We start from the raw sequence: 26,427 nt of genomic DNA, 5'->3' as shown, positions 1-26,427 counted from the left end.
TAGAGCATCAGAGCATCATGCCTTGTTCTTCTGGAGACCATACTTTTTGGATCCCTTCTCCTGTATTTCCCAGTAAGTTCCACAGTTTTACTATATTTCGTAACATTGCAGTGTAATTTTATACATATCTGAATTATACAGGCTTCCAAGTAAACTAATAAAAAGGTAGATACAGACCGTAACAAGAGCTGGCAGTCATAGCAAAGATTATGTGATGGTAATTTTAAAAACAAGCAGCATAAGATCTCTCTTTCTTGTACTAATTAAAACTTGATAGGCATTTGAAACTGAGGGGCCCTTTAACAAAAGGGTTGGCGTGCAGCAATGGGTTGGCGTGCGCCAATCCGGAACTACCACTGGGCTACCACAGGAGCCTGGCGGTAGTTTCCACCCTCAGCGTGTGCAATTTCCGGCACTACAAAATTATTTTGTAGTTTTGTAGTGCCAGGGTTTATCCGGTTTGTGCAGGAGCCCTTACTGTCAACTAAATATGTGGCGATAAAGGCCCCCCACCCCACCCCGGAACTTACCGCACTGCCATTTCTTTTCCCCAAATAAACCAGTCTTTTACTCACTGCAGTAAAAGGGGGGCCTTGACATGCGTCAGAAACATGCGCCGATGTAACCTCAGGCCTCCTTTTACCACAGTGTGGTAAAAGAGGCCCTAAAGAAATGAAGAAAAATATTAAAGCACATTTCAAGATTTCTATATCAATTTGTGCCAAGCCTCAAGTAGAGGTTTCAGACTGACTTCATGCTTGCAATAACCTTTTAGTATTAGAATCCAGACAACATGAGTAGTGTAAGAATTGCAATTAATGTTCAACCTGAGTGACAAACATATTAATTTATGAGCTGGCACCAACACTTAAATTAATATGTATATTTAGTGCTGCTATATATCTAATCATTAGGGATTTGCATTTTTTTTGGAATGACATAGGAAATGTCACTGGCATTTGAGGCTTGATATTGAAGAGTGTGAACTGTTTCAAAAGAATGCACACTATTGACAATATTGCTCATAGGAACAGAAGAACATAAGAGTTGCTGTACTGGGTCAGAACAAGGGTCCATCTAGCCCTGTATCCTGTTTCCAACAATGGCCAAACCAGGTCACAGTATCTGGCAGAGTCCCCAAAAGTATCAGGATTCCATGCTACTTAACCCGAGGGGTAAGCAGTGGCTTTCCTCTGGTCTAACTTAATAATGGGAGGAGTAGAACCTGGCTTTAACACGGAGCAGGAACAGAACTTGGGGGTAGATGCACTAAACTTAACGAGCCAACAACATGGTTTTTAAACTGGTTCTAGCCAGTTTAACGCGCAAGTAGTAAACTGGGACATGCACAAAAGGGTTCTCCGAGCCATTTTCCTGTCACAGCCTCAGCCTTCTCCTGCCACCGCTGCCCCCTGAGTATGTAACAGGATTGTCTTTCAGATCAGCACATCCAACGTGACTTGCATAGTGCAGGAGCTGGCTGGCCTGAGGCAGAGGATAGGGAAAGGTGTGGTGAGCCCTGGGCTATACCCATGGGGTTTGAGATGCATGAGATGACATGACAGGGAACCCTGGATGCTGGTTCGAGGCTAACCACTAATTTTCAGTGGCACTTAACCGGTTAATGCCGCTGAAAATAACTGGTTAGCGTCAAACTGGAAATCAGGTATTTTGGGGGCACTCTGGGAGCAAAGTTGGCACTTGGCCAGTTAACTGGGCAGGTTAACCACATAAATAGGACAGCATTAAAGGCAGTCCTATCTTTGAGATCCTTTTATTAAGCTGCAACAAAAGGGGGGCTAGCCTCAGAGTGTGTTTTGGACACTCGCTGAGGCCCCCTTTTACTGCAGTGGGTAAATGTTTTTTTTTTCTCAAAAAGAAATAGCCATGCGGTAAGTGACATGGCCATTTGTGGGGGGAGCACTTACCGCTATCCATTGAGATGGTGGTAAGAGCTCCCCCCGCTAACCCAGTGATAACCAGGCAGCACACAGCGCTGTCCAACTACCGGAAAGGTACACGCTGGAGGTGGGAGCTACTGCTGGGCTCCTGCAGAAGCCCAGCAGTAGTTCCGGAGTGGTGCTTGGCAACTGTTTTAGTAAAAGAGCCCCATTATGTGGTAACTTATAGCCAGTTAAGTGCTGAATATCAGACTTAACCGGCTATTCATTCTTGGGCTCCACAAAACTGAATATTCAATGTCAAAGCCTGGATATGGCCTGGCATTGAATATCCAGGAATAATGCCAGCAGTGGTCAGCAGCATGCTGATCACTGTCAGCTGAATATTAACCCCTAAATATTTATGTGCATATCTGATGTGTAAATATTAGTGCTTATTTGATAGAATTACTTCCTATACAGATAGTGCTGCTGAAAATTCTTACAAACCAGATAGTGCCAGGGCAGCACATGGTCATTCTGCTGAAGCTCACAATAGCTGGCAATAATCAACCACTAGGAGGGTAATTTTATAATAGGTCACCTAGATTGAGAGGGCAAGAAGATGCCTATTTGTAGTCTACTGCATAAAGACACTTGTCTTTTTAAAATACAGACAACAAATCCTGCACAAATCATGTCTGAAATAAAGCTGCAGACATTTATTCCTGCTCACAAGTAAATTTAATTTAGTTTAGTTTAGATTAATTTATTGGTATTTAGTATACTATCTTTTGCTAACTAAGCAGATAAAAACAGTTAACACAAAATAAAATCTGAGAGATAGAAAGGACATAAATTTGAGGCATATTTTCAAAGCACTTAGCCTTCCAAAGTTCCATAGAAACCTATGGAACTTTGGAAGGCTAAGTGCTTTGAAAATATGCCTCTCTTAAAGTGTTTATATAGAAAAGGATAGAGACACCATTCATACGAGTACAAGTCATACATAGGAACTACCTAAATATAAGTATGAGGGGGTGGGGGGGGGGGGCGAGAGGAACAGAAAGAGGGTAAGAAGGATACTCCTAAAAATAGGAAGGATGAAAAACCCTGTTTAATTAGGACCAAAAGCCAATGTAAAAAGCTAGTTTTTAGAAATATTTTAAATTTTTCAAAGGTTAGTTCACCACAAATGTCTTTTGGCAGCGGGTTCCAGTGTGAAGGAGCAGCAAAATACAAGGCACACGATGTGTGGCTTTCAAAGTGGCCTTTTTTTGGGTGGGAAGTACTAACCGATGGTCGTTTATTGAGCATAGGGTACAGGCAGGGGAGTAGGGTATAGTAAGCAACTAAAGTGTAGCTGTTCATGCATAAAGTATATGTGAACATACTCATCATGGTTTATGGGTATGAACAGCATAGAATTTTATAATATATTCATGTAAACTACCACTCTACTGGTACTCTACTTAATCTCCATCCCCAAACACACCTACACTAATGTCATTTGCAGTGCTTTTTTTGTAGGAAAAAAGGTACCAGTACTCATTGTGGGCAGGGTCACCATCTTTGGCTCCTCTCCTATGGGAGCCACATTCACAGTAGCCACACCCCTTATACCAGCCATGGCGCATATAGGCATCATTGAAATTTTATACCAGTATAGGAGAAAAAAATAACTTGTGATTTTTTTTATTATAAATAATTTCTGTAAGCTGTTACAGCTCCAGTATACCCAGTGCAAAATATGACAGCAGATGTAAGTTCTCAAATTGGACATATTCCAAAAACTAAAATGAAAATAAAATGATTTCTTCTACCTTTTGTTGTCTGGTGACTTTGTTTTTCTGATCATGTTGGCCAGGGCCGGCCCTAGGGTTTCTAGCGCCCTCCTGCAGTCTATTAGTCGGCGCCCCTACCCATCCAGGGGCGGGATCACTATGGCTCTGCCCCCACAGTAGACACACCCCTTTTACCAGCCATGGCATCATTGAAAATATTACACCAGTATAAAAGAAAAATAACTTAGCACACAGACCAGGAATTAGGAGAACAGACAGTCTTGCCAACTCTGAAAAACAATGTGTTATCAAAATTTCAGAATCTAACAAACAGATCCCTATTCAGACACTTGGCCTTGCAGTCACACATGTAGAACAGAGATAGCCCCTCTTCAAATTCTTCAAAAATTAACCTGAAATCCTAAGAAGTTAGACTCTGCATGCAGCACAATAGCCTTCCTATCCAGCACAGCTTAGGATCTAGCTAGGGCAGACTTAATCAGCGTAAACTAACATATTCTACAATCTGAGTTGGACAGACTAACAGGAGTTACTGAAGTGGGAATGAGAGATAGGAGATTGGTGATGGTTAGGAATTAAAAGCAGCCATCTAGCCCTCCTGTCCTGTGAGTTGCTGTGTTGGGGTGGGGGTGGAAAAGGGTGGGTCAGGTGCAGCACTAAACAGCAGTCTCTGACAAAACAAGGGTCCAGGCTGTGCTGTGCTGTCTCTGAGCCCTCTCTGGGCTGGATTCCAGCTCCTGGTTTCACTCTCAATCTCAATGTGTTTGGAGCAGTGAGGTCCTCTGACAAACACAACAGAAGGATATTTCTCTGCTTGGGGGGGGGGTGGGGGGTGGGGGGAGGGACTGGACAGAGAGCTGACAGCTCCTGCTTTGGAGCCAGACTGAGATGAGCAGGAGAGATTAGATAAACAAAAGCCTCAACAGGTGCCCTTGAAGGCAGACGCCCTCCTGCAATGCATAGCCTGCTTACTGGGTTTGACCGGCCCTGATGTTGGCCCCAGTCTCTGATTCTGCTGCTCTCTATCTGTTCTCTTAACTATGTTTCCAGGGCTTCCTTTCCATTTATTTCTTTACTTTCCTCCTTTCTTCTTCATTTCTTGCCCTACATCCATAAGTAAAAGCTGTGTCCTCCATGGAATTGACTGGAGGAGGTATAACATGGTTCCAGCTTTTGCCTATTTTCTCCATCCATGTGGAGTTTTTTTCCTCTCTTCCCTTTCTCTCCTCTCCATCCATGTCCAGCATTTCTCCTCTCTTCTTCCCTCAGTCCATGTCCAGCATCTCTCCCCTGCCCTCCCCTCTATCTATCCATGTCCAGCAATTCTCCTCACTTGCCTTCTCTCCTCTCCATCCATTTCCAGCTTTTCTGCTCTCTACCCTGCCCTCCCCTCCATGTCCAGCGATTTTCTCTTCCCTGTCCTCCCCTCCCATCCATGTCCAGCAATTCTCCTCTGCCCTCTGTCCTCCCCTCTCATCCATGTCCAGCGTTCTCCTCTCTCCCCTGTCCTCCCCTCTCATCCATGTCCAGTGATTCTCCCTCCCTCCCTCCCTCCCTCCCGCCCACCCATCCTCCTTCTCCTGCTGCCTTCCAGCCCCCTTATCCTATCTGAGACCCCCCCTTTTCAGTCCCCCTGACCCAGTCCCCACTTGCTTCCCCTTAGCTTCATGGACAGCCCCCTTCTCTCTGCCACCCGGCCCCCTGCATTTTTAAAATCTCTCAATCGGCAGAGCAGCACCTTGCATCTGCAACACAAGCAGATTGCCTCGGGCCTTCCTTCACTGTGTCCCGCCCTTGTGAAAATAGGAAGTTACATCAGAGGACAGCAGGACACTGAGGGAAGGCCTGAGGAGATCTGCTTGTTTTGCATATGTGAGGCGCTGCGCTGCCGATTCAGAGATTTTTAGTAAGCCACTGCTTGGGAGGTAAACAAAAGATGCCGGTATGCCGTACTGGCGCATACCAGCACAAAAAAAGCACTGGTCATATGCAAGTAAACATGCTGTTGTCACCCTGTGTACTTTTAAGTGCAGAATACTTTGAAAGAGGCTTTTTATGCATAAATACTGGTAAATACATGCAGAAAATGCCTTTATTCTCTATCGTTATTGGAAAACTAATGGAAGCGATGCTGAAGGAAAGGATAGAGAATTTCCTGGAATCCAATAAGTTGCAAGATCTGAGACAACTTGGTTTTACCAAAGATAAATTGTGCAAACGAATCTCATTGAATTTTTTGACTGGGTGATCAGAGAATTGAATCGAGGACTTGTGATAGATTTAATCTTCTTAGATTTGAGCAAAGCCTTTGACATGGTTCCTCACAGGAGGCTCTTGAATAAACTTGACAGGCTGAAGATAGGACCCAACATGGTGATTTGAATTAGGAACTGGTTGACGGACAGACGCCAGAGGGTGGTGGTTAATGGAATTCACTCAGAGGAGGGAAAGGTGAGTAGTGGAGTGCCTCAAGGATCGGTGCTGAGGCTGATTCTGTTCAATATATTTGTGAGTGACATTGCTGAAGGGTTAGAAGGTAAAGTTTGCCTTTTTGCGGATGATACCAAGATTTGTAACAGAGTGGACACCCCGGAGGGAGTGGAAAACATGAAAAAGGATCTGCAGAAGCTAGAAGAATGGTCTAATATTTGGCAATTAAATTTCAATGCAAATAAGTGCAAAGGGATGCACTTAGGGACAGGGGCATAGCCAGACCTCGGCGGGAGGGGGGGCCAGAGCCTGCGGTGGGGGGCACTGTTTAGCCGCCTCCCCCCTTGCTGCCGCCTCCCCCCTGCCACTTTGGACCACCCCACCGCCGCAACCACAAACCCCCCTTTGGACCGCTGCCACAACCGCAAACCCCACCCCGCTGCCGCCCACCTGCCCCGCCGCCGCATCAGGTACCTTGTTTGCTGGCGGTGTCCTCAATCCCCGCCAGCTGAAGAGTCTTCTTCAGCGCCGGTCGACTCTGGCGCCTTCGTTGTGGGATCATCTGTTTCTGATGCCTTACGTCCTGCACGGGGCTACATGCATGGTGCAGGACATATGGCGTCAGAAACAGATGATCCCATAATGAAGGCGCCGGAGTCGACTGGCGTTGAAGAAAACTCTTCGGCTGGCGGGGTTTGGGGAACCCCGCCAGCAAACAAGGTACCTGATGCGGTGGCGGGGGGTGGGCGGCGACATGGGTGGGGTCAAATGTAGAGGGGGCCAGGACATAATCTGTGGGGGCCCATGCCCCTGTGGTCCGACGTAGCTACGCCCCTGCTTAGGGAATAGAAATCCATGGGAGACGTATGTGTTAGATGATGAGAGTCTGATATGCACAGACAGGGAGAGGGATCTTGGGGTGATAGTATCTGAGGATCTGAAGGTGATGAAACAGTGTGACAAGGCGGTGCCAGTAGAGAGAAGAATGCTAGGCTGTATAGAGAGGGATGTAACCAGCAGAAGAAAGGAGGTATTGATGCCCTGTACAAGTCGTTGGTAAGGCCCCACCTGGAGTATTGTGTTCAGTTTTGGATGCTGTATCTTGCTAAGGATGTAAAAAGACTTGAAGTGGTGCAAAGAAAAGCTATGAAAATGGTATGGGATTTGTGTTACAAGATGTACAAGGAGAGACTTGCTGACCTAAACTTGTATACCCTGGAGGAAAGGAGAAACAGAGGTGATATGATACAGATGTTCAAATGTTTGAAAGGTATTAATCTGCAAACAAACCTTTTCCAGAGACGGAAAGGCAGTAGAACTAGATGGCATGAATTCAGGCAGAATGAGGGCAGACTCAGGAAAAATGTCAGAAAGTATTTTTTCACAGAGAGAGTGGTGGATACTTAGAATGCCCTCCTGTGGGAGGTGGTAGAGATGAAAACAGTAACGGAATTCAAAAATGCATGGGATAAACAGAAAGGAATCCTGTTCAGAAAGAATGGATCCACAGAAGCTTAGCGGAGATTGGGTGTCAACCCCGGTAATTGGGAAGCAAAGCTAGTGCTGGGCAGACTTCTACGCTCTGAAATGGCAAGGACAAATCAAGGACAGGTATACATATAAAGTAGCATATACGAGATTATCTTATTGGGCAAATTGGATGGGTCGTACAGGTCTCTATCTGCTGTCATCTACTATGTTACTATCTTTATAGCTAAATAGATAGATTTAGGCCGGTGTATATTTAGGGTCTCCACTTCTGTGAATAGTGATATTGAATATATGTAAAATATTTAAACACCGTGGCATATATTGAGGTGATTGTGTGGCATATTTTCTTATATTTACATATTAAATCAGGTTTTCAGTTTTTTGTGTACTGTATAAAAATATATGGGTTGATATTCAAAGTGATTTAGGTGGGTAGTGCTGCTGAATATCTAAATATCAGCCCCCTAACTGGCCATTTTGAAACCTGCTGGGGGCGCTGCCATTTTGATTACCAAAATGGTGCAGGAGTGAAAGGAGAACTGCTCCGGCCCTATGCCACTAGCTACCAGCAGTATCCTCAGGGTAAGTTCCAGGGTTGAAGGATGTTGATAGGGAGGTCTGGGGAATGAGGAAAGGATGGGTTTTAGATTATGGGGAGTTCTCATAGTTTAGTAAAGGATTGGGGGGTTCTGATTCACAGGGTTTGGGTGTTTGGGAACTGTGTTGTTTCGGGGGGGTTGGGGGTTGTGATGGAGATTGGATGGATTGGACGGATTGGACTGGCACTTACTCTTATGCAGTTCCCAACCAATATTCAGCCAGAACCCATATACATGTATTATGCAAATTGCAGCTGAATATCAGCTAGGACACGCATAATCTCCAATGGCAATTTCTTGACTGGTCAGATTTGTATATTCAATACCAGTGTCTGGATATGGCCTGACATTGAATACCGAAGTCTAATGCTGCCCACAGCGTTAAAAACATTCTGGACGCTGCTGACTGAATATTGACTGGATAATATTCTGGCAGAGAATGACAAAAATAAGAATTATGCCAGAAATATTTATGACTGAGACATGCGTTGTTTACTGTAGATTTAGTTTGTGGAAATACTATTTGATTATTCACTAACAGAAAGTGCTTAGTTCCATGTTATATGAAGGTTCATGTTGTGTGAAGGTGAAGTTTTCAGTGAATTGACATAACAGTTTGACAGTTGGATGTTACTACTACTACTACTTAGCATTTCTATAGTGCTACAAGGGTTACACAGCGCTGTACATGTTGAAACATGGGGAAGGACAGTCCCTGCTCAAGAGAGAGCTTACAATCTAAAGGTAACAAGCTATGTAGTCAGTGTAGGTATCATGAATGGAGAAGGTGGTTAGGCGCCAAAAGCAAGGGAGAAGAGATGGGCTTTGAGTAAGGACTTGAAGATGGGCAGGGAGGGCGCATGGCGTATGGGCTCGGGGAGTCTGTTCCAGGCATAAGGTGATGGGAGACAGAAGGGGCAGAGTCTGGAGTTAGCGGTGGTGGAGAAGGGTACAGATAGGAGTGATTTGTCCTGAGAGCGGAGGTTACGGGTGGGGACATAGGGGGAGAGGAGGGAAGAGAGGTAATGGGGGGCTGCAGATTGAGTGCATTTGAAGGTCATTAGGAGAAGCTTTAAACTGTATACGGTAGCGGATCGGGAGCCAGTGAAGCGACTTGAGGATGTTATTGGCTATAGAAAAATAACACTTTAAAAAAGGACTGCAATATGGGATTTTCTATAGCTTATATAGTATTGATGCATGATGTAACAAATTCTTATATATCGAGGAACCCAGGAGCATGGTTTTCTGATGGTCTCATTGATTTGTATGCTACAGCTAGAGTAGTTTTGTGTGGGGATTAATGTATTGAGGAAAAATATGTGAGGCAGTGAACAAACTAGTTGATGCACTAGTCATGATTTTAAGGAATATTATAATTTTAAAAAAATGGAGCAACTGTTGGTACCTTTTCCACTGCCTCTGAGGAGAATCAGATCATAAGTGAGTATGGAATGGCTTGGGAAGGTTTTCAGTGCTAAACTGGAAGTAAAATAATGAATTAAACTTTAGAGCAGTTTGCTGCATCAGAAATAATTCTGGGGTCCTTTTACTAAGCCACAGTAAAAAAAAATGGCCTGTATTAGTGTGGGCACATGCTGGGCCAGCTTTTACTGTGGCTAGGAAAAAAGGCATTGTTCAATGGGGCAGTAAATGGCCATACACTAAAATTAAAAGTAGCATGTGGCTATTTACAGCCTAAGTCCTTACCGGCAACCCATTGATCTAACGGTAAGGGTTAATGCGCTACACACGCAGTAATCGTGCAGCGCACAGCAAATTGACTGCGCTGCCGATTATTGCCGGAAATGCCCTCCGCAGTAGAAAATAGAAACATATTTTCTACCGTGAGAAATAGCGCATGCTAACTTCAAAATTACTGCCGGGTGCCTGTTCTACCCTGGCAGTAGTGCCAATTTGGACAGTGCTACCCATGTGTTAGGCCTACCGTGCCTTTGTAAAAGGGCCCCACTGTTTGCATCTCAGCAGCATACATTTTCATGTTTATTTATTTAGATTTTGCTCACACCTTTTTCAGTAGTGGCTCAAGGTGAGTTACATTCAGGTACACTGGGTATTTCTTTGTCCTAGGAGGGCTCACAATCTAAGTTTGTACCTGAGGCAATGGAGGGTTAAGTGACTTGCTGAAGATCACAAGGAGCAGCAGTGGGATTTGAACCAGCCATTTGGGGATTGCAAGACTGGTGCTCTAACCACTAGGCCACTCCTCCTTAGTTCAGTGTATTAGTTCTTGAATAGCATGGATTTTTTTTGTCTGCTAAATCTCTTAATAAAAGGAAGTTACCTCAGTGCACAAAATTCTGTACTAAACAGGAAATGTAGTGCAGCTTATTGAATTAGACTAAAAGTTTGATTCACCTCAGTCTAGCAATTTCACAATTAAGAGAGGAAATACACACACAGGCACACACCAGACATAGATGACCATCTGTTACATCTTTCTTCCATATGGAATTAGAACTAATAAAACTAGGGTAAAGCAGAAAATTATAGCCATGGGAATGCCTTTCAGTAACGTGGGCATCTAGAAAAAAAATTGAGAGCCTTGTTAGAAGCAGTCATTTACCCACAGCTTCAGTTTCAGAAACAGGAGCAGAAGCAGTCCATTTAATGTAATCCAATAGGAGCAGCAGCCACTGCAAAGATAGGCATGTCAGCAGAAAGAGGGTAATTTTATAAGGGGGGATCTATGTGTCTTTACTATCTTAAGCGGCAAAAATCATGCCTGCATTTCAGGCATGTAATCACAAAAGAGAAGGTAGTGCAGCATACAAGCATACATTATAGACAAGAAAAAGCAACACTGGGCCTTCAAGAAAGAGACAATGACAGTCCTTTATTGTGAAAAAGACCCGACACAGGCCGTGTTTCGGCGCACAAGCGCCTGCCTCAGGGGTCAAAGTGTGTCTTCACAATATATGAGCAGGAATGTTCAGACAGTCCGAGTAAATTGCCAGCCACCACTGAGCGTTTGTTCAATCCTAACCTGGCTCGATTTCAAAGGATAGCTTTGGTATGGCAATTGTCAAACTGCTGTGTCAATTCTATGAAAACTTCACCTTCGCACAACATGGACCATCGTATAACATGGAACTAAGTACTATTATGTAGGTGTTTGACCTCTTGCACTTTCGTCTTTTCTTTAGTTGCTGGGTATTATAGTTTCCTCTCCCACACACCACTGATGAGCTGCATATCTCTATCCCACCTGATCTTTGGAGATTGAGCTAATGTAGGTTGAAAGTGAATATGCAATTTGATTTTCCAGGGAACATGATGAACTTATAAGGATTTCTAAAACAATCAGAGGTTCCTGATGGATTCATGGCTCAAAGGCTATTAAGGGAAGATCAAATTATAGCAAGCGTTTGAAACAGAAAAAAAAGTAATTAGCTCTTATGAAATATCACAACTTACCTGATTGGTATGGCCCTACTTACAGTTTCATAGTAAAGAAGAGAGTAGAGGAGGCAGAGAAATGGCACAGTAGAGTAAATGCTAACATCTGTTACCTTAACCACATTATGCCAGCATGCTTTACCGTTTTTCTACTCTTCTGAGTAAGAAATATCCCTTTACAAACAGCCTTTCCTTTGACTATCATTAGGGCTCTTCACACGAGTTATCTGGTAGCACCACGCATTCGTGACCCTGGGTAGACTGGTCTTCAAGTGAGCAATATTGAGCTCCTGGGCAAACAACTTTGGCTTCTGGTCTACAAGTCCAAAACTGGGTTGAGTAGAGTGGATCATTACAGGGTCAGCAGGCAAACTAAACATATGTCTAGTAGGTAACTTTCAACTACATATGGATTTACCCCTTGATTTTATATAGGTCGCCCAAAGCAGGGCACTCAAATTTGGGCACAGAGTCCACATGTGCATGTAAACTAATTAGTCAATTGGGCACTTTGACCTTAATTGGAGTTAATTGACACTTAATTGCCTCTAATTTGGATTATGTACATCTGCCTATGCGATATTCTACAATTCTGTGTGCCCAAAGTGTCTCACGCACAAACCAAAAGGGAACATGGCTATGGGAGAGGCATAGGCAGGTCAGGGATGTTCCAAATATTTAGGTGCAGTACTATAGAATAGGGCATATTCCAGTGGTTCCCAAACCTGGTCCTGGAGGCAACCTAGCCAGTCAGGTTTTCAGGACACACACAGTGAATATTCATGAGAGAGATTTGAATGCACCGCCTCCACTGCATGCAAATCTATCTCACAAATATTCATTGTGGATGTTCTCAAAAACTCCACTGGCTGGTGTGCCTCCAGGACCAGGTTTGGGAACCACTGGAATAGGGGGATTATGTGTATAGGCGGTCGGTGGCCCAACAGTTTGGGGAGGCTAGAGGGGCGGGGTTAGGGGTGGGGCCAGGGGTGGAGCTTAAATTCATAATTGTCTGATAACACACAGAAAAAAAATAAATAAATAAAAGTCACAATTAATACCTTTTATTAAATTTAGATATTAGATATGTATCATATGTCAAAGAATAAAGTGGTTGCTCAAAGCATATACTAACCACAATCGCTCAACTGCAAAACACTATGCACAACTTTGTGCAAAAACACACTCAGAAGAACCTTACTGTACCTTAAATATTACACTGGGCAGAACCTAATACACCAATATACCACCTATATGGAAAATGCAGACCGTCAACAATATGAAACAAGCGATCATAATATCACAATTCTCATGTTGAGCCACAAAACACCCTAATTCATGTTTAATGTGGGATAAAATGCCATAAATAAGTAAATAAATATAAACTTTTAATGTTGACCACCTAATTCTCAAAGTGGACATATTCCAAAGACTATCATGAAAATAAAATGATCTTTTCTACCTTTGTTGTCTGGTGACTGTTTTTCTGATCATGCTGGCCTAGTATCCGATTCTGCTTCTATCTGTCCTCTTAACTCCGTTTCCAGGGCTTCCTTTCTTTTTTTTTTTTTGTTACATTTGTACCCCGCGCTTTCCCACTCATAGCAGGCTCAATGCGGCTTACATATTGGGCAATGGAGGGTTAAGTGACTTGCCCAGAGTCACAGGTTTGAAAAAAGACAATTGGGATTATGCACAGCCTGAAAACTGATTGAAGGAGCTAAATAAACTCTGGCTATGGTTCAGTCAACTCAGTCAGCACCTACCTCTGGTCTCTTCTCTCCAAATCCAATGCGCTCCAAATCCAACAGTTTTTCTGGCAGGAAGTCAGTGGGAGGGGACATCACCAGACACTCTGTCTCTCGTCTTGTTCTTCCCTACGTGAGGCCCCTCCCGCACGTTCCCGCCTATGCGGAGGGACGGGAGCGAGCGCTTGTAGTAGGGAAGGCTGACTGTGACTCCTGACTGGCTGCCTGAGGGCGAGGCGAAGAAGCACTGCAGAGGCACAGGACTGCCAGCGGTGAGCCCAGGGGGGGGCGGAACTTGACAACTGGGATGGGCGTGTCGCGTGTGGTCGCGTCGTGACGTCTTCGTCGTCGGTCCAAAACAGATCCTGGCTGCGGCTGGGCCGAGCGGCGAGCCTGGGCAGGTGGAACTGGGTCATGTGGGCATCGCCGTCATCGCGCGAAACTACTGATGTCATCGACATCGATCCTTCGGCTGGGGAGGCTTAGCCTCCCCAAGCCTCTGATACCGGGCGCCTATGATTATGTGCCCAATTTGTGCACCAGGTTTCAGCAGGCATAAGGCCACATGCCCAAAGTCAGGCGTGGGAATCCACTCTAAGCACTAAAGAGTGCTCAGCCTAGAGCACCCTTTATAGAATAGCGCCTAGCATAGATTTTTCCCAGCACCTAAATTTGAGTGCCATGTACTGAACCTGGCCCTTAAAGCCCAGAAATGGGATACATTTCCTCATACATAGCAACCTGAGTTTCCTAGCAAAATACCAGTTTATCTTATGGCTCCCAGGTGAATTGTGGATAATTTTGTGTCTCACTTGTTCTTCATTTGATCAAGAATATCTGTGGTACCAATATTTGTTACATACATAGGAAAATTAGGACATACTTATTGGGACTTCTCTACCTTCTTGAAAACTAAAATGTCACCATCTCTGGGAAAAGGTGGCTAAAGTAATGGATCCCCCGCTCAACCAAAGTGGATTTGTATAGATACTAAGCTTAATCAATAAATAAGGGGAAAGGGCCTCAGAAAGTCCGTGGTAATACAGCACCCTACGGACCGATCTGTGGTGTGCTGATTAAAGCAATACTCTTCAGACCACATTCTATCATTGGCCAAAAAAAAAACCCTTAAACATGCCAATTTCAACTTTAATTACTTCAATAATATCAGTAAAGACAACATATTCAAACTCCCATAGTTTGTAAATATAGCACACTTACCTTTTCCCAAATGTCGAGAATGGCCAGTTTTTCATGTCATAGGTCCATAAGCAGTCTGAAAAAGTTACATGTTTGAATTTCTGTAACCTTTTTTATTTTTTCACATAAAAGAATGGGGCTTGTATGCGACAACGGTTAAAAGTGCATTGGCCATTTCACTGGATCTATCCTTGGTGTTTAATACTGTCAGGCCCTATTTCAATCACACGTCTTTTCACAATCTCATTTTGTCATTGGTAATTACTAAACTTGACTATTGTAATATTATTTACTCTGGTATTTCTCAGGTATCACTTGAGAAGCTCCAGGCTATACAAAATACTGTCATATGTCTTCTTTGTCATGCAAAGAAGTTTGATTGGATCTCGCCTCTTCTAAAAAGTCACTATTGGTTACCAGTCAGTTTTCGAGTGCAGTATAAAATTCTCCTTTTAACTTTTAAAGCCCTATGCTTCGGTACCCCACTTACCTGGCCACTTTAACCATTCCATACACCCCTTCTCGGATCCTTCAGTCATTGAATGACTACCTGGCCCTAGACTTGCACATCAGTAACAGACCAGGAAGTTTGCATTTCTCTACGGAACAGTCTTCCACTCTTAATTCACAATGAATCTTCTCTACCTAAATTCGAAGCGCTTATCAAATCCTGACTTTTTTCCCAGGCATTCAGTGCCCTCTCTTGATATGGTCTGGGTTCAGTACCTTCCTTATCTTTCTCCCTTCGTTCTACCCTATCTCCTGACCCTCCCTGGTGTTTCCAGTCTACGTTTGCAGTTGTTTCTACATGTTGTATCTCTTTTCTATCAAACATTGTAGTTCCTTTCTTATTTGTGTGCTTAGACTGTACACTGCCTTGCACTGCCTGTCAGATTTGTGTAGTATAGCAAATGCCAATAAAGAATATTACAGATCGTTTGCTGCAACAGAATTCATTAAATCCTCATTCTTTTGTTTCCAGAGACTTTAGACACTTTTTTCCAGAGATGGTCACAAATTGTAAAAAGGGGTTTACCTAGTATGGAATATGAGCAAGAATTTCTGTTTAGATATCTAATTTGCTGTCAGTTTTCCTGTACAGGTGAAAATAGCAAGAGGAAGAACATGTGAATAATGAGGTCAATCTTTTTTCATGTACTGAGAAGAAGGTTTAATTTAGACCAATGCAGGCAGCACCCAGAGGCAGTGTTTTTTCAATGACTGAGCACAAGACAAATGCTCTGGGACAAGCTCCTAAATTTAGACCCCTAAGTCAATGTTTTGTGAGAGTTGAGGCTTTTCAAAGCGGAGATATTCAACATACACTCTCTTTTTTTTTCAAAATGCTATACATTGAAAATTTTTAAATAGTATTATTTCAAACTAAGGGTACAAATTATTATTTGTTATCCTTTGCTATTTTTTGAGAGCTTATATTCACATGGTTAATCAGTTTTTATGACCAAGTGTCATGATTTGCTGTGTTCAGTAACTGAATCATTTCCTATGAGATATAGGAGCTGAGTTTACTGGTAATTTTGCTTACAACACAAGATTCAAGAGTTGATTAATGTAATTAGAGGCCATTAGTAAAACTAAGGTGACTATAGCTATTTGAGAGGCTTGTGTAAATATTTTATATGCTAGCTGGAATTTGAAAAGAGGTGACTTTAGAGCCAGTCATTGAAAAGCATATGTGGGGCACTTCTATGGCTTAGGCGCTAAGATTTACATGTGTGTTTAGAATACTAGCACCCATGATGGTATCTGAGCACCAGAAGTGGAGCCAGGTTAAGCCAGGTTGATGGTGTGGGGGGGGGGGGGGGGGAGTGAGAGGCGCACATTTTCAGTGCAACACGAGAAAAAAATAGGCACTGGCACCAGCGCCGGCAGAACTCCATGTGGGGGAGTGGCCTATCCCCTGGCGCCCCACCTAGCTACGCTACTGCTGAGCACTTACCTACGTGCCATCATGCTGTCAGGCACTATTCTGCAAATACCTGATTAACTTGCATAGCATGTATTTGTGAGGAGGGCTTACACAGGGAAAAAGCATGGGCAAGACATAGGTGGGGCACCCACCTATGCACTTAGGACCTGATATTTAGCTGGTGGCAGGCAGCATGTTTGATGTCCGTTGCCGACATTAAACCCGGATATTCAATGCCGGGCTGTTCCTGGCGACCTTAATTGAATATCTGTGTTTATTTTGGCAGTTAAAAGGTTAACCGTCTATGCTGATATTCAGCTCTAAAGGCCAGATTCTACATAAGGCACTTATAAAATCTGCACAGTAAACATTTCTGCCTAAGCGCATTCTATAAGCGGCGCCTACATTTAGGTGACGTATGTAGAATATGCTTAGTTGATATCCCAGTGCCTAAAACTATGTTCCTCCATTTATATGGCATAAATCCCTGCACGTAAATATATGTGCACTGGGCCATATTCTATAACTATGCGCATACATTTTGGAACGCCCAAGGAACGCCCATTTCCCTGCACTTAGCCATGCACATTAGAATTTAAGCACATTTCATTAGAGAATATGCTTTGTGAGTTGTGCATGTAAATTTGATACTGTTTCATGGTAGTTCTATTATTAGGTTTCGATTTAATGTTTTCAGGTTTACCTCATTTATTGTATTTATGTTTATTTTTTGTTATTTTACTATTGTTATGCTGTTAACAAAATTGTAAGTTTTATGTTAAACTGTACTTGCTGTACACCGCCATGGGTGAATCTCTTCATAAAGGCAGCTAATAAATCCCAATAAATAAATTTTCCTTTCTTTTCAAAGGCCTTACAGAAGCTCGTCCATAGCCAACTGGTCGATCATATTGAACACAGTAATATCCTAAACCCTTACCAATCTGGTTTCTGGTCATATCACAGCACTGAAACACTTCTCCTAGCACTATATGACCTAATCCGCATCTCACTAGACCAGCACACCTCAGTTATCCTTGTTTCCCTTGACTTCTTGTCTGCATTTGACCTCTTCTCCTTCAGCATCTTTGCTCAATAGATATCTCTGGCACTGTTCTTGTATGATTCACCACCTATCTCTCGGACCGCTCCTACTAACTCTCCTTTCATCACTCCTCCACCCCCCTCTTCCCCTTCGCTCTGGAGCAGTGGCATACCTAGGGTATTTGACACCCAGAGTGGATCATTTTTTAACACCCCCTCCAAAATCCAGTACTAGGCATACTGAGAAAACAAAATCCAGTACTAGGCATACTCAGGACCTACAGAGCAATTCTACCATACCATAAGCAGTAATTTATACGAGTCACACAAGGGTGTACCTAGGAAAAGGAAGCATCTTAAACATTGCAGTGAGCACTAGAACATCAATGCACCTATTGTAAAAGTAAACCAGCCAGAATAGTACAGATTGTAGATTCTGCACAATCAATGCTAACAGAAAGCCATGTCTTTTTCAGAGACACAGATACACCCTAATCCACTATAGAAGAAGTAACCACAAACTAAAAATAGAAATATTTAGACAAAAATTAGACAACCCTGAAGAAGCCAGATTCTGTATGCAATGCAACACCACATGAACAGTGATAGTGATGTATGTTCCCTAGTACTGTGCAAAATATAAAGATAGCAAATGTAAATTTGAAAAAAACTAACAAATACCAATCAACACTTTACAAATTAACAAATAGGAATAAAACAAATATTGAAAATAGGATGATACCATTTTATTGGACTAATACATTTAGCTTTTGGAGGCCAAAACCTCCTTCCTCATGTCAGTACAGTATACTGCTGTTACATCATCCTATCCTGACCTGAGGAAGGGGGGTTTGGTCTCTGAAAGTTAGTAAAAATGTATTCAAATTAGTCCAATAAAAAGATTACCGTATTTCCATTTTCTATTTATAAACATTTATTAACACAGCTACAAAACTACTTTATCCTAAAGCAAAAAAAATATATATATATATTTTACAGTTTGTTGTCTCTGGTTTCTGCTTTCCTCATCTTCTCTTTACTCTCTCCCTTCCATCCAGTGTCTCTCTCCCTATCTCTGCCATCCAGTGTCTGCCCTCTCGCTCCCTTCCATTCAGCGTCTGTCCTCTGTCTCTGCCCCTTCCATCCACCATCTGCCCCTATCTGCCCTTTCTTTCTCCCCCTTCCAACCACTGTCTACTCTCTCTCTCTCTCTCTCTCCCTCCCATCCACTGTCTGCCCTTTCTCTTCCCTCCATCCAGGGTCTGCCCTCTCTCTCTCTCTCTCTCTCTCTCTCTCTCTCTCTCTCTGTCTGTCTCTGATCCTATCCATCATCAGCCCTTTCTTTCCCTTCCATCCAAGGTTTACCCTCTCTCTCTCTGCCCCTTCCATCCACCATCTGCTCTCCCTCTCCCATCCATCCAAAATCTGTCCTCCCTCTCTCTCTCTCTCTGCCCCTCTTTTTAGCCCCCAGTTCCAGCCCCATTTTCCCACCAGCCCTCAGTTTCAGCTCCTTGTTAGAGCCCCAGCCCTTTTCTCCCACCAGTCCTGAGTTTCAGCCCCAGCCCCTTTCTCCGTATCCCCTTTTCAGCCCTCAGCTTCAGCCCCCAGTCCCCAGTTTCAGCCCCTGCCCCCTTTTCAGCCTCCAGTCCCAGCCCCTAGTTCCAGTCCTAGCCCCCTTATCCCACCTACCCTGCTTTTCAGCCCCCAGTTCCAGTTCCCTTCATCCACCTGCTCTGCATTACAGCCCCCCCCTTTTTCAGCCCCAGACCCATTCTTCCACCTGCCCCTGCCTCATCTATAGCCCCATTCTCCCACCTGCCCCATTCTCAGCCCCCAGTTCCAGCTCCAGCCTTCCTCTCCTATCTGAGCCCCCCTTTTCACCCCCTCAAGTTCCAGCCCTAGCCTCTATTGTACCTGTTAGTTTGAGCCACAGCCCCAGTCTTCACCTGCCCACTCTCAGCTCCCTTGACAGCCCCCTTCTCGTTTCTGCCGCCCGGCACCTTACATTTTAAAAATCAGCACCAGCATGCAGTATCTGTGAAAGAAGCAGGTCGCCTCGGGCCTTCCCTCACTGTTTCCTGCCCTTCTCTGATGTAACTTCCTATTTGCATCCAAGGCGGACCTCCCCCACTGCCCCGCCCTTGGTATGCCACTGTTCTGGACTGGAGTACCACATGGTTCTATTCTATCGCCAACCTTGTTCAGTATCTTTCTTGCACCCCTTCTCATTATCATCCAGGACAACCCCTGCACCCCATTCTACAGTGCTGATGATATTCAGATATTCTGCAAAGTCTCTGATGCCTCTTCCATCCTGCATCTAAATGATTGCTTGACTCAAGTTTTGATCTGGCTAGCAAACAATCTTCTTTATCTCAGGACTATTAAATGTGCATCTATATTTTCCCCTTGTTCTGACCACATGCTACCCTCTCCTCCTGTACCTGCACGTTAGCCCTCCTTCGCCTTTGTAAAAGGGCCCCTAAATTTGTAACCTATTTTCGGTTGAACTTAGAACTACAGAATGACATGGGGATAAAATTTGTCCCCGTTTCCACCCTGTCCCCGTGGGCTCTATCTCTGTCCCCGCCCCATCCCTGCAGGCCCCTTCCCTGTCTCATCGCCGCAGGCCCTGTCTCTGTCCCCGCCCAATCCCCGTGGGCTCTGTTCTCATCTGCAGAAGCCTCAAACACTTATGATTTTATATTTAAATCTTTTTTTGTCCCCGTCCTCATGGGTTCTGTCCCCATCCCCGCCCCATCCCTGTGGGATCTGTCCCCATCCCCGCGGGCTCTGTCCCTGTCCCCATCCCTGTGGTTACCACAGGTCCCCGTCCCCGTGTCATTCTCTACTTAGGACCCTAAGCTTTCAGCTAAAAGCTCATCTTTTTTATTTAGAAGCTTAAAATATGTGCTTATATTTAGACCTGCCATTCATTTACCTAGATTTATGAGCCTAGTTTATGAGCTTGGTGCTGAAAATCAGTACTAAGTGTCTAAATTTTTTCTGCCACTCTAAATCCATCCCTGTTGCCACCTACCTTTTATGCTTCAAAGCTTAACCTCAGTGAAATTTTCAGTGTAAATTTAGGCAATGAGCCCAAGTAAATTTTCAATAAGGACAAAGTAAGAGCATAACTCTCAGAAATGCTTTTTACTAAGGGCCCTATTTACAAAGGCACACTAGTGTTTTTAGCATGCATTAAAAATTAGCATGCGCTAACTGTGCAGATACCCCTAGCAATATTAATGGCATCTACACAGCGCGTGCTAATTTTTAGCATGCGCTAAAAACACTAGTGCGTCTTTGTAAACAGGGCCTAAGTTGCATTGGTTGTTAACCCATTAGTGCCCAATGTTCCCATAATAAGCCACCATATGGGGACGTTGGGCACTAATGGGATAATACTCACCTAACACAGCAAAAATGCTGTAATGCGGAATGCGCTAAAGAGGTCCATTTTAGCTTTGCCTTGTGTGTGCACTAACCATGCATTAATTATTATTTTTTGAACGGCCATGTCAGGGACAGAAAGTGGACGCTAACCAATTACTGTGTCTACCTTACCACTTGTTAACTGGTTAGAGTATGGGTAATGTGGGAACACTTACTGCCTCCTTAATAAGTGGCAATTTGTGCTCCTGCAGTAATTTTTTAAGGTGGCCGCATGCTAATGGCAACATGAATGCACGGCCATTAATAAAAAAAAATTAAAAAAAATCAGGTTTTATACGACTGTAGTAAAAATGGCCTTAGCTCATGGCAAAGACCCACATAAGGGTGCACGAAGGCTAATATTTACTGCAGCTTAGTAAAAGGACCCAAAAGTTAGGAGTGTAATTCTGTTGAATAATGGGCCCGAAATGATTTTCCAAGAGCTCACAAACACATTTTCTTCAGTAATGAACTGTACAGAGGAGCCCAAAACCAAAGCATCTTAATGAATGTGTTTATTGTACCTGGCAACAGAATTATCTAAAATGCTTCTATGCAGGTAATGCTGTCATAAACGGTTGTTCTGCTACTTAATCTAATGTGACAAAAATTAATGTTTGTTCTTGCAACTTGCAAGGCTATATTTATCTGTTTCCCAAGTGTTCTTAAAATGGAATGCTGTTATATAATAATCTAGAGCCATCTGACTGAAGTTACATGATCCACAAGCAACTGGGCTAAGGAAGTTATGCAAATAAGCAACTTGATGATATGATGATGTGCTAATTTCTATGGCTTGAAATGTACAAAGGAAGAGTTTGAATTCCTGGGAGGTCAATATTAAAAGCTATTTCAGCAGGCAGGAGAGGGTGCAGGAAACCTAAGGATTAGTGCAATGGGCTGTGATCCTGGCAACCCACTTCAGTTCCCACTGCAGCTCTTTGTGGCCTTCGGCAAGGCACTTAACCCTCCATTGCCCCAGGTAGAAAAAACTTAGATTGTGAGCCCCCTAGGGACAATGTGTACAGCGCTGCATAGGTCTAGTAGCGCTATAAAAATAATTAGTGGTACTAGTACTAGAAGTTGTCATTAGTGGGGGGAGGGGAGAGAGTTGGGGGAGCAAGAAATTGTCATCAGGGGAAATCAGGAAACCGTCATGGAGGGTGAGTCAGGGGAGAGGGATGCTGAACATCAAACTGAAATCGAGCAGGAGAGGTCTTGTTGAGGGCACAGAGCTGGGAGGAGCCAGCACGTATGCGGGTGCAAGTGATATTCAGTGTCAGGGCCCACATAGCTAACCAGGCAGATAGGACTGCATAAAAAGCAAATGTATCTGATGTATTTTTGCCCGGTTAGCTATCCTGGAATAAGCTCTGAATGGTTTGTGGTTTAAAGATAGGACAGTGCCCAGATAACTTCCTGGTAGTGGCACGAGGCATTTCTGGTGCCTCTTCCCCCAAACCCAATCCCACAACTCTTCTCCGATGACCGACTTCCCACTCCCATTACCCCTCTGAGGCAACTTCTCACTCCCCACCGCTATGACAGCTTTCTAATCCACCTCTTTCATCACCCCTCCCAGAGACCCCAGCAAGCATTGCCCTCTGCTGCAGATCTCCTCCAAAGTAGCCTAACCTGACCATATTTACCCCTCAGGACGCTGCAGCCACTTTCAGTACTCACCAGGGGTCCTCCAGGGCTGGAGGTTGGGAGGCGTGGATAGTGCTGGGCAGACTTATACGGTCTGTGCCAGAGCCGGTGGTGGGAGGCAGGGATAGTGCTGGGCAGACTTATACGGTCTGTGCCAGAGCCGGTGGTGGGAGGCAGGACTGGAGGTTGGGAGGCAGGGATAGTGCTGGGCAGACTTATATGGTCTGTGCCAGAGCCGGTGGTGGGAGGCGGGACTGGAGGTTGGGAGGCAGGGATAGTGCTGGGCAGACTTATACGGTCTGTGCCCTGAAGAGCACAGGTACAAATCAAAGTAGGGTATACACAAAAAGTAGCACACATGAGTTGTCTTGTTGGGCAGACTAGATGGACCGTGCAGGTCTTTTTTCTGCCGTCATCTACTATGTTACTATATGTTACTATGTTACCAGGGGTCCTCCATGGTGGTATAGTGGACCAAGGAAGCAGCAATCCCCTCCGCATAGTAAAAAAAAAATGGGTCTCAGGAGGAACCAGGATGAATAGCAAACAGATGATGAACACCAATAAGGCAACCAGAAGAATTTATTCACTCCTACCCCCATCTGGCTCTGGGTATCAAAATGGCAACATTGACCCATTAGTAGTAGTATTGAAAGACTACCGCTAAGGTTCATTGCTGCGGTTTTGAGATCTAAAGCCACACAAGGTAGGAATGGATTGGACCGCTCCTGCCTCAGTCCACTACACCACTATGGAGGACCACCGGGTAGATGCAGGGTCCTGCGGGGATGGGGGAAGGTCAGGTTGACCTACTTGAGAGGGGATTTGTGACAGAGGGAAGTGCTTGATAAAGGATCAGGGGGAATGAAAAGGGGGATCAGGAAGCTGTCATGGGGGGTGGGGGAATGGGAAGTTGATATCAGAGGGGTGGAGAGTGCAGGAAGCTGACATCGGGGGAATTGGGGGAGCAAGAAGCTGTCATGAGGGGAAAATCAGGAAGCTATCATGGGGGGTCGGGGGAGAGGGAAGCTGTCATCAGGAGTGTCAAGGGGTGTTGGTGGTCTGCTGTCGTGGGGCTGATAACAAGTATATATTTACCGACACCTCGGTGACTGCAGCCACCCTGTCACCCCGGATGTCTCCGGGAACAGGTCTAACTCCCAATGTTCATGGTGAGAGCCCTAGATGTTCCCTTCTGATATGGGGAATGGACATCGATGTTTTTGTCCCACTTTAGTCATGCTCTGGTCCGGCCTTGTCATATTGACGGTCTTCATTTTTGTACCTTCATAACACAGCTTTGCAAAATTGGGATGTGGACATTCATGAAGTATGAACATCTAAATACCAGTTTATGGACATTTAAAACATGACTAGCACTTCTGATTTAAGCATCTTAGTATCAGACCAGTGAGGTTGCTATTCGTATATAACTCTGTTTGAATATCAGTCTGTTACATTTTAGATGATTATATTTCTGCAACTTTGATTATATATATATATATATATATATATATATATATATATATATATATATATATTGTAAAGAGTATGTAGGACAGGCCCCAAAGGAACCCTGGGATAGGCCAGAATACCCCCGTTATAGGCAGGCATTCCCCAGGAAAAAACTAGAAATAAAGAACTACAACTCCCAGCATGCCCCAAGGGAGACCGGGGATAAGAGAAACTATGTGCATTCCCAGGAGTCTCCAGAGGAGGGCCGCAGGGGAAGGAATAAGGCTGATTCTCCAACCTGGTGGAAGAGGTGGTGGAACAGGTGGGTGGAGAAAGAAGAGCCACCAAAGTGCTTTAATGAAAGAAAGGGTGAGCAGCTGGGAGAAGGGCGGGGCGAGGAGAATATGGATTGGGCTCCTGAGGAGAGAGAGGCGGAGAGTGAGCCTTGCCCTATGGAGTTGACTGAACCGGAGAACACCCTGGAAGAGCCGATGGACTTTTCGGCTCTGGCTCAGCGAAAGCCAAGGAAGTAGCGGGGCCAAGCCGGGTCAAGCGGGAGGAGGTCAGGTAGGAGTATGACTGACCAAGAGGGTGGGACCCTAGGCTTTGAGCCCGCGCAAAGCCATTACTGAACTGTGTTTTGAAAGCCTGGCTAAACTGAGCTGTGTTTTGAAAGCTTGGCTAGAACTGAACTGTGTTTTTGAAAGCCTGGCTAAATTGAGCTGTGTTTTGGAAAGCTTGGCTAGAACTGAACTGTGTTTTGAAAGCCTAGCTGGACTGAGCTATGTTTTTGAAGCTTGGCTAGAACGGAACTGTGTTTTGAAAGCCTGGCTAAACTGAGCTGTGTTTTGCAAGCTTGGCTAGAACTGAACTGTGTTTTGAAAGCCTGGCTAAACTGAGCAGTGGGGTAAAGCTTGGCTAAAAGTGAACTGTGTTTTGGGAAAACCCCGCTACTCTGAACAGGGTATTTTTTTTCTTTTTTTATTATTTGCTGCTACTCTTCCCCAAGAGGGAGGGAGAGGAAGCAGCTGTGGAAGCCTGGACTGGGAAACTAACCGAATTGAGAAAGGTGAATGATATCTGTGTTTTGTTTTGTGTTTTGGTGCCACAACTGAGGGAAGGAGGGAAGCCCCTCCTAGGCAATAAAAACCTTCATTGTTCTGAGGGAAAAAGAGGCAGTACTGGAAGGTGTTCTTCAGGTTGTGGAGAGCTGCAATCGCTGAGGAAAGAGGATACACTTTACAATTGGTGTCAGAAGTGGGATCTGTTCGCGGACCTGTCGCTCGAGGAGGCCAAGACCAGCAGGACAGAAAAGCCCGACGGAGGGGCCAACGCTGAGAAAGGCGCAGACCCGTCTAGGGTTCCGGTAAGCGGGGCCTAGATTGGGGGAAATAAAGGGATCCTAGTAAAAGGGGAAACATAAGTAGTGAAACCGCACTTGGAGGTGTCCTCTGTGTTTTTTTCCCCCACCAGGAGTCGCTGTTCCTGAGCAAAGATGGACCCCAAGGAGATCTTCGCTTGGATGACGATGCAGTTCCAGAAACAGCAAGAACTGACGGGGAAGATGGTGGAAGACTCCTTGACGGCGGCACGAGAGCAGCAACAACCGGTGCTGAATATGCTCCAGGACTTTTTTCAGCAAGGGATCGAGGCTCCCAGGGGCGGTGGAGCCGGAGCAACTGGACAGGGGCCAGGAGGAAGCGGTGCGGTAGGACCTTTATCCCTGAACTCACTTACTTGGGGAAAGTTGTCTGAGCAGGATAATGTAGATGATTTCCTGACCGCCTTCGAGAGGGTGGCAGTGGCCGCAGGGTGGCCATAAGAGCAGTGGGCCATGCGGTTAGTGCCTTCATTATCTGGGGAGGCTCTAGGAGCCTATAGAGACTTGGCTCCTGGGACGCTGCCAACTATGGGAGGTTGAGAGAGGCCATTAAAGACCGGTATGGACTGAGTACCCAGGCTTATAGGCGTAAGTTTCGGTCCACTAAATGGGAAAAGGGGGAAACCCCTAAAGCACTGGCCACTAGACTGATGGACTTGGTAAAAAAATGGTTGGAACCTGATCGCCACACCACGGGAGAGATTCTTCAAGAATTAGTAGTGGAGCAGTTCCTGCAGGGCCTTCCCAGAGAGATTAGGGCAGGATTGGTCCAAAGGGGCTGTAAGACGGTGGAGGCCGTGACAGCCGGGTTGGAGTGTTATTTGGAAGCCCAACATTGGGGAGAACCCGACCTGGAGGGGGGTAAGCCCCGAACTGTGGGAGGCTGGGGTTCCAAAAGTTCCTTCTTTAAGCCAGGTCCCCAGGGAGGGAAACCCGATTACGGCTGGGGTGGTAAAAAG

General features: G+C 44.8%; 1 protein-coding gene across 1 annotated transcript in view; it reads left to right on the top strand.

Moving 5' to 3' along the window:
• The window catches only part of GPR158 (G protein-coupled receptor 158), a 452,345-nt gene that overhangs the window by 302,675 nt on the left and 123,243 nt on the right, over window positions 1–26,427 (top strand). Inside the window, exon 5 of the mRNA XM_030201149.1 lies at window positions 4–72. Within this exon, the coding sequence (XP_030057009.1) occupies window positions 4–72 (69 nt within the window). The remainder of the gene's footprint in view (window positions 1–3; window positions 73–26,427) is intronic.

The sequence above is a fragment of the Microcaecilia unicolor genome, chromosome 1 (assembly GCF_901765095.1).
Source record: "Microcaecilia unicolor chromosome 1, aMicUni1.1, whole genome shotgun sequence".
Lineage (NCBI taxonomy): Eukaryota > Metazoa > Chordata > Amphibia > Gymnophiona > Siphonopidae > Microcaecilia > Microcaecilia unicolor.
Note: the sequence above shows the minus strand (reverse complement) of the source record. Positions and strands in the feature narration are given on the sequence as shown.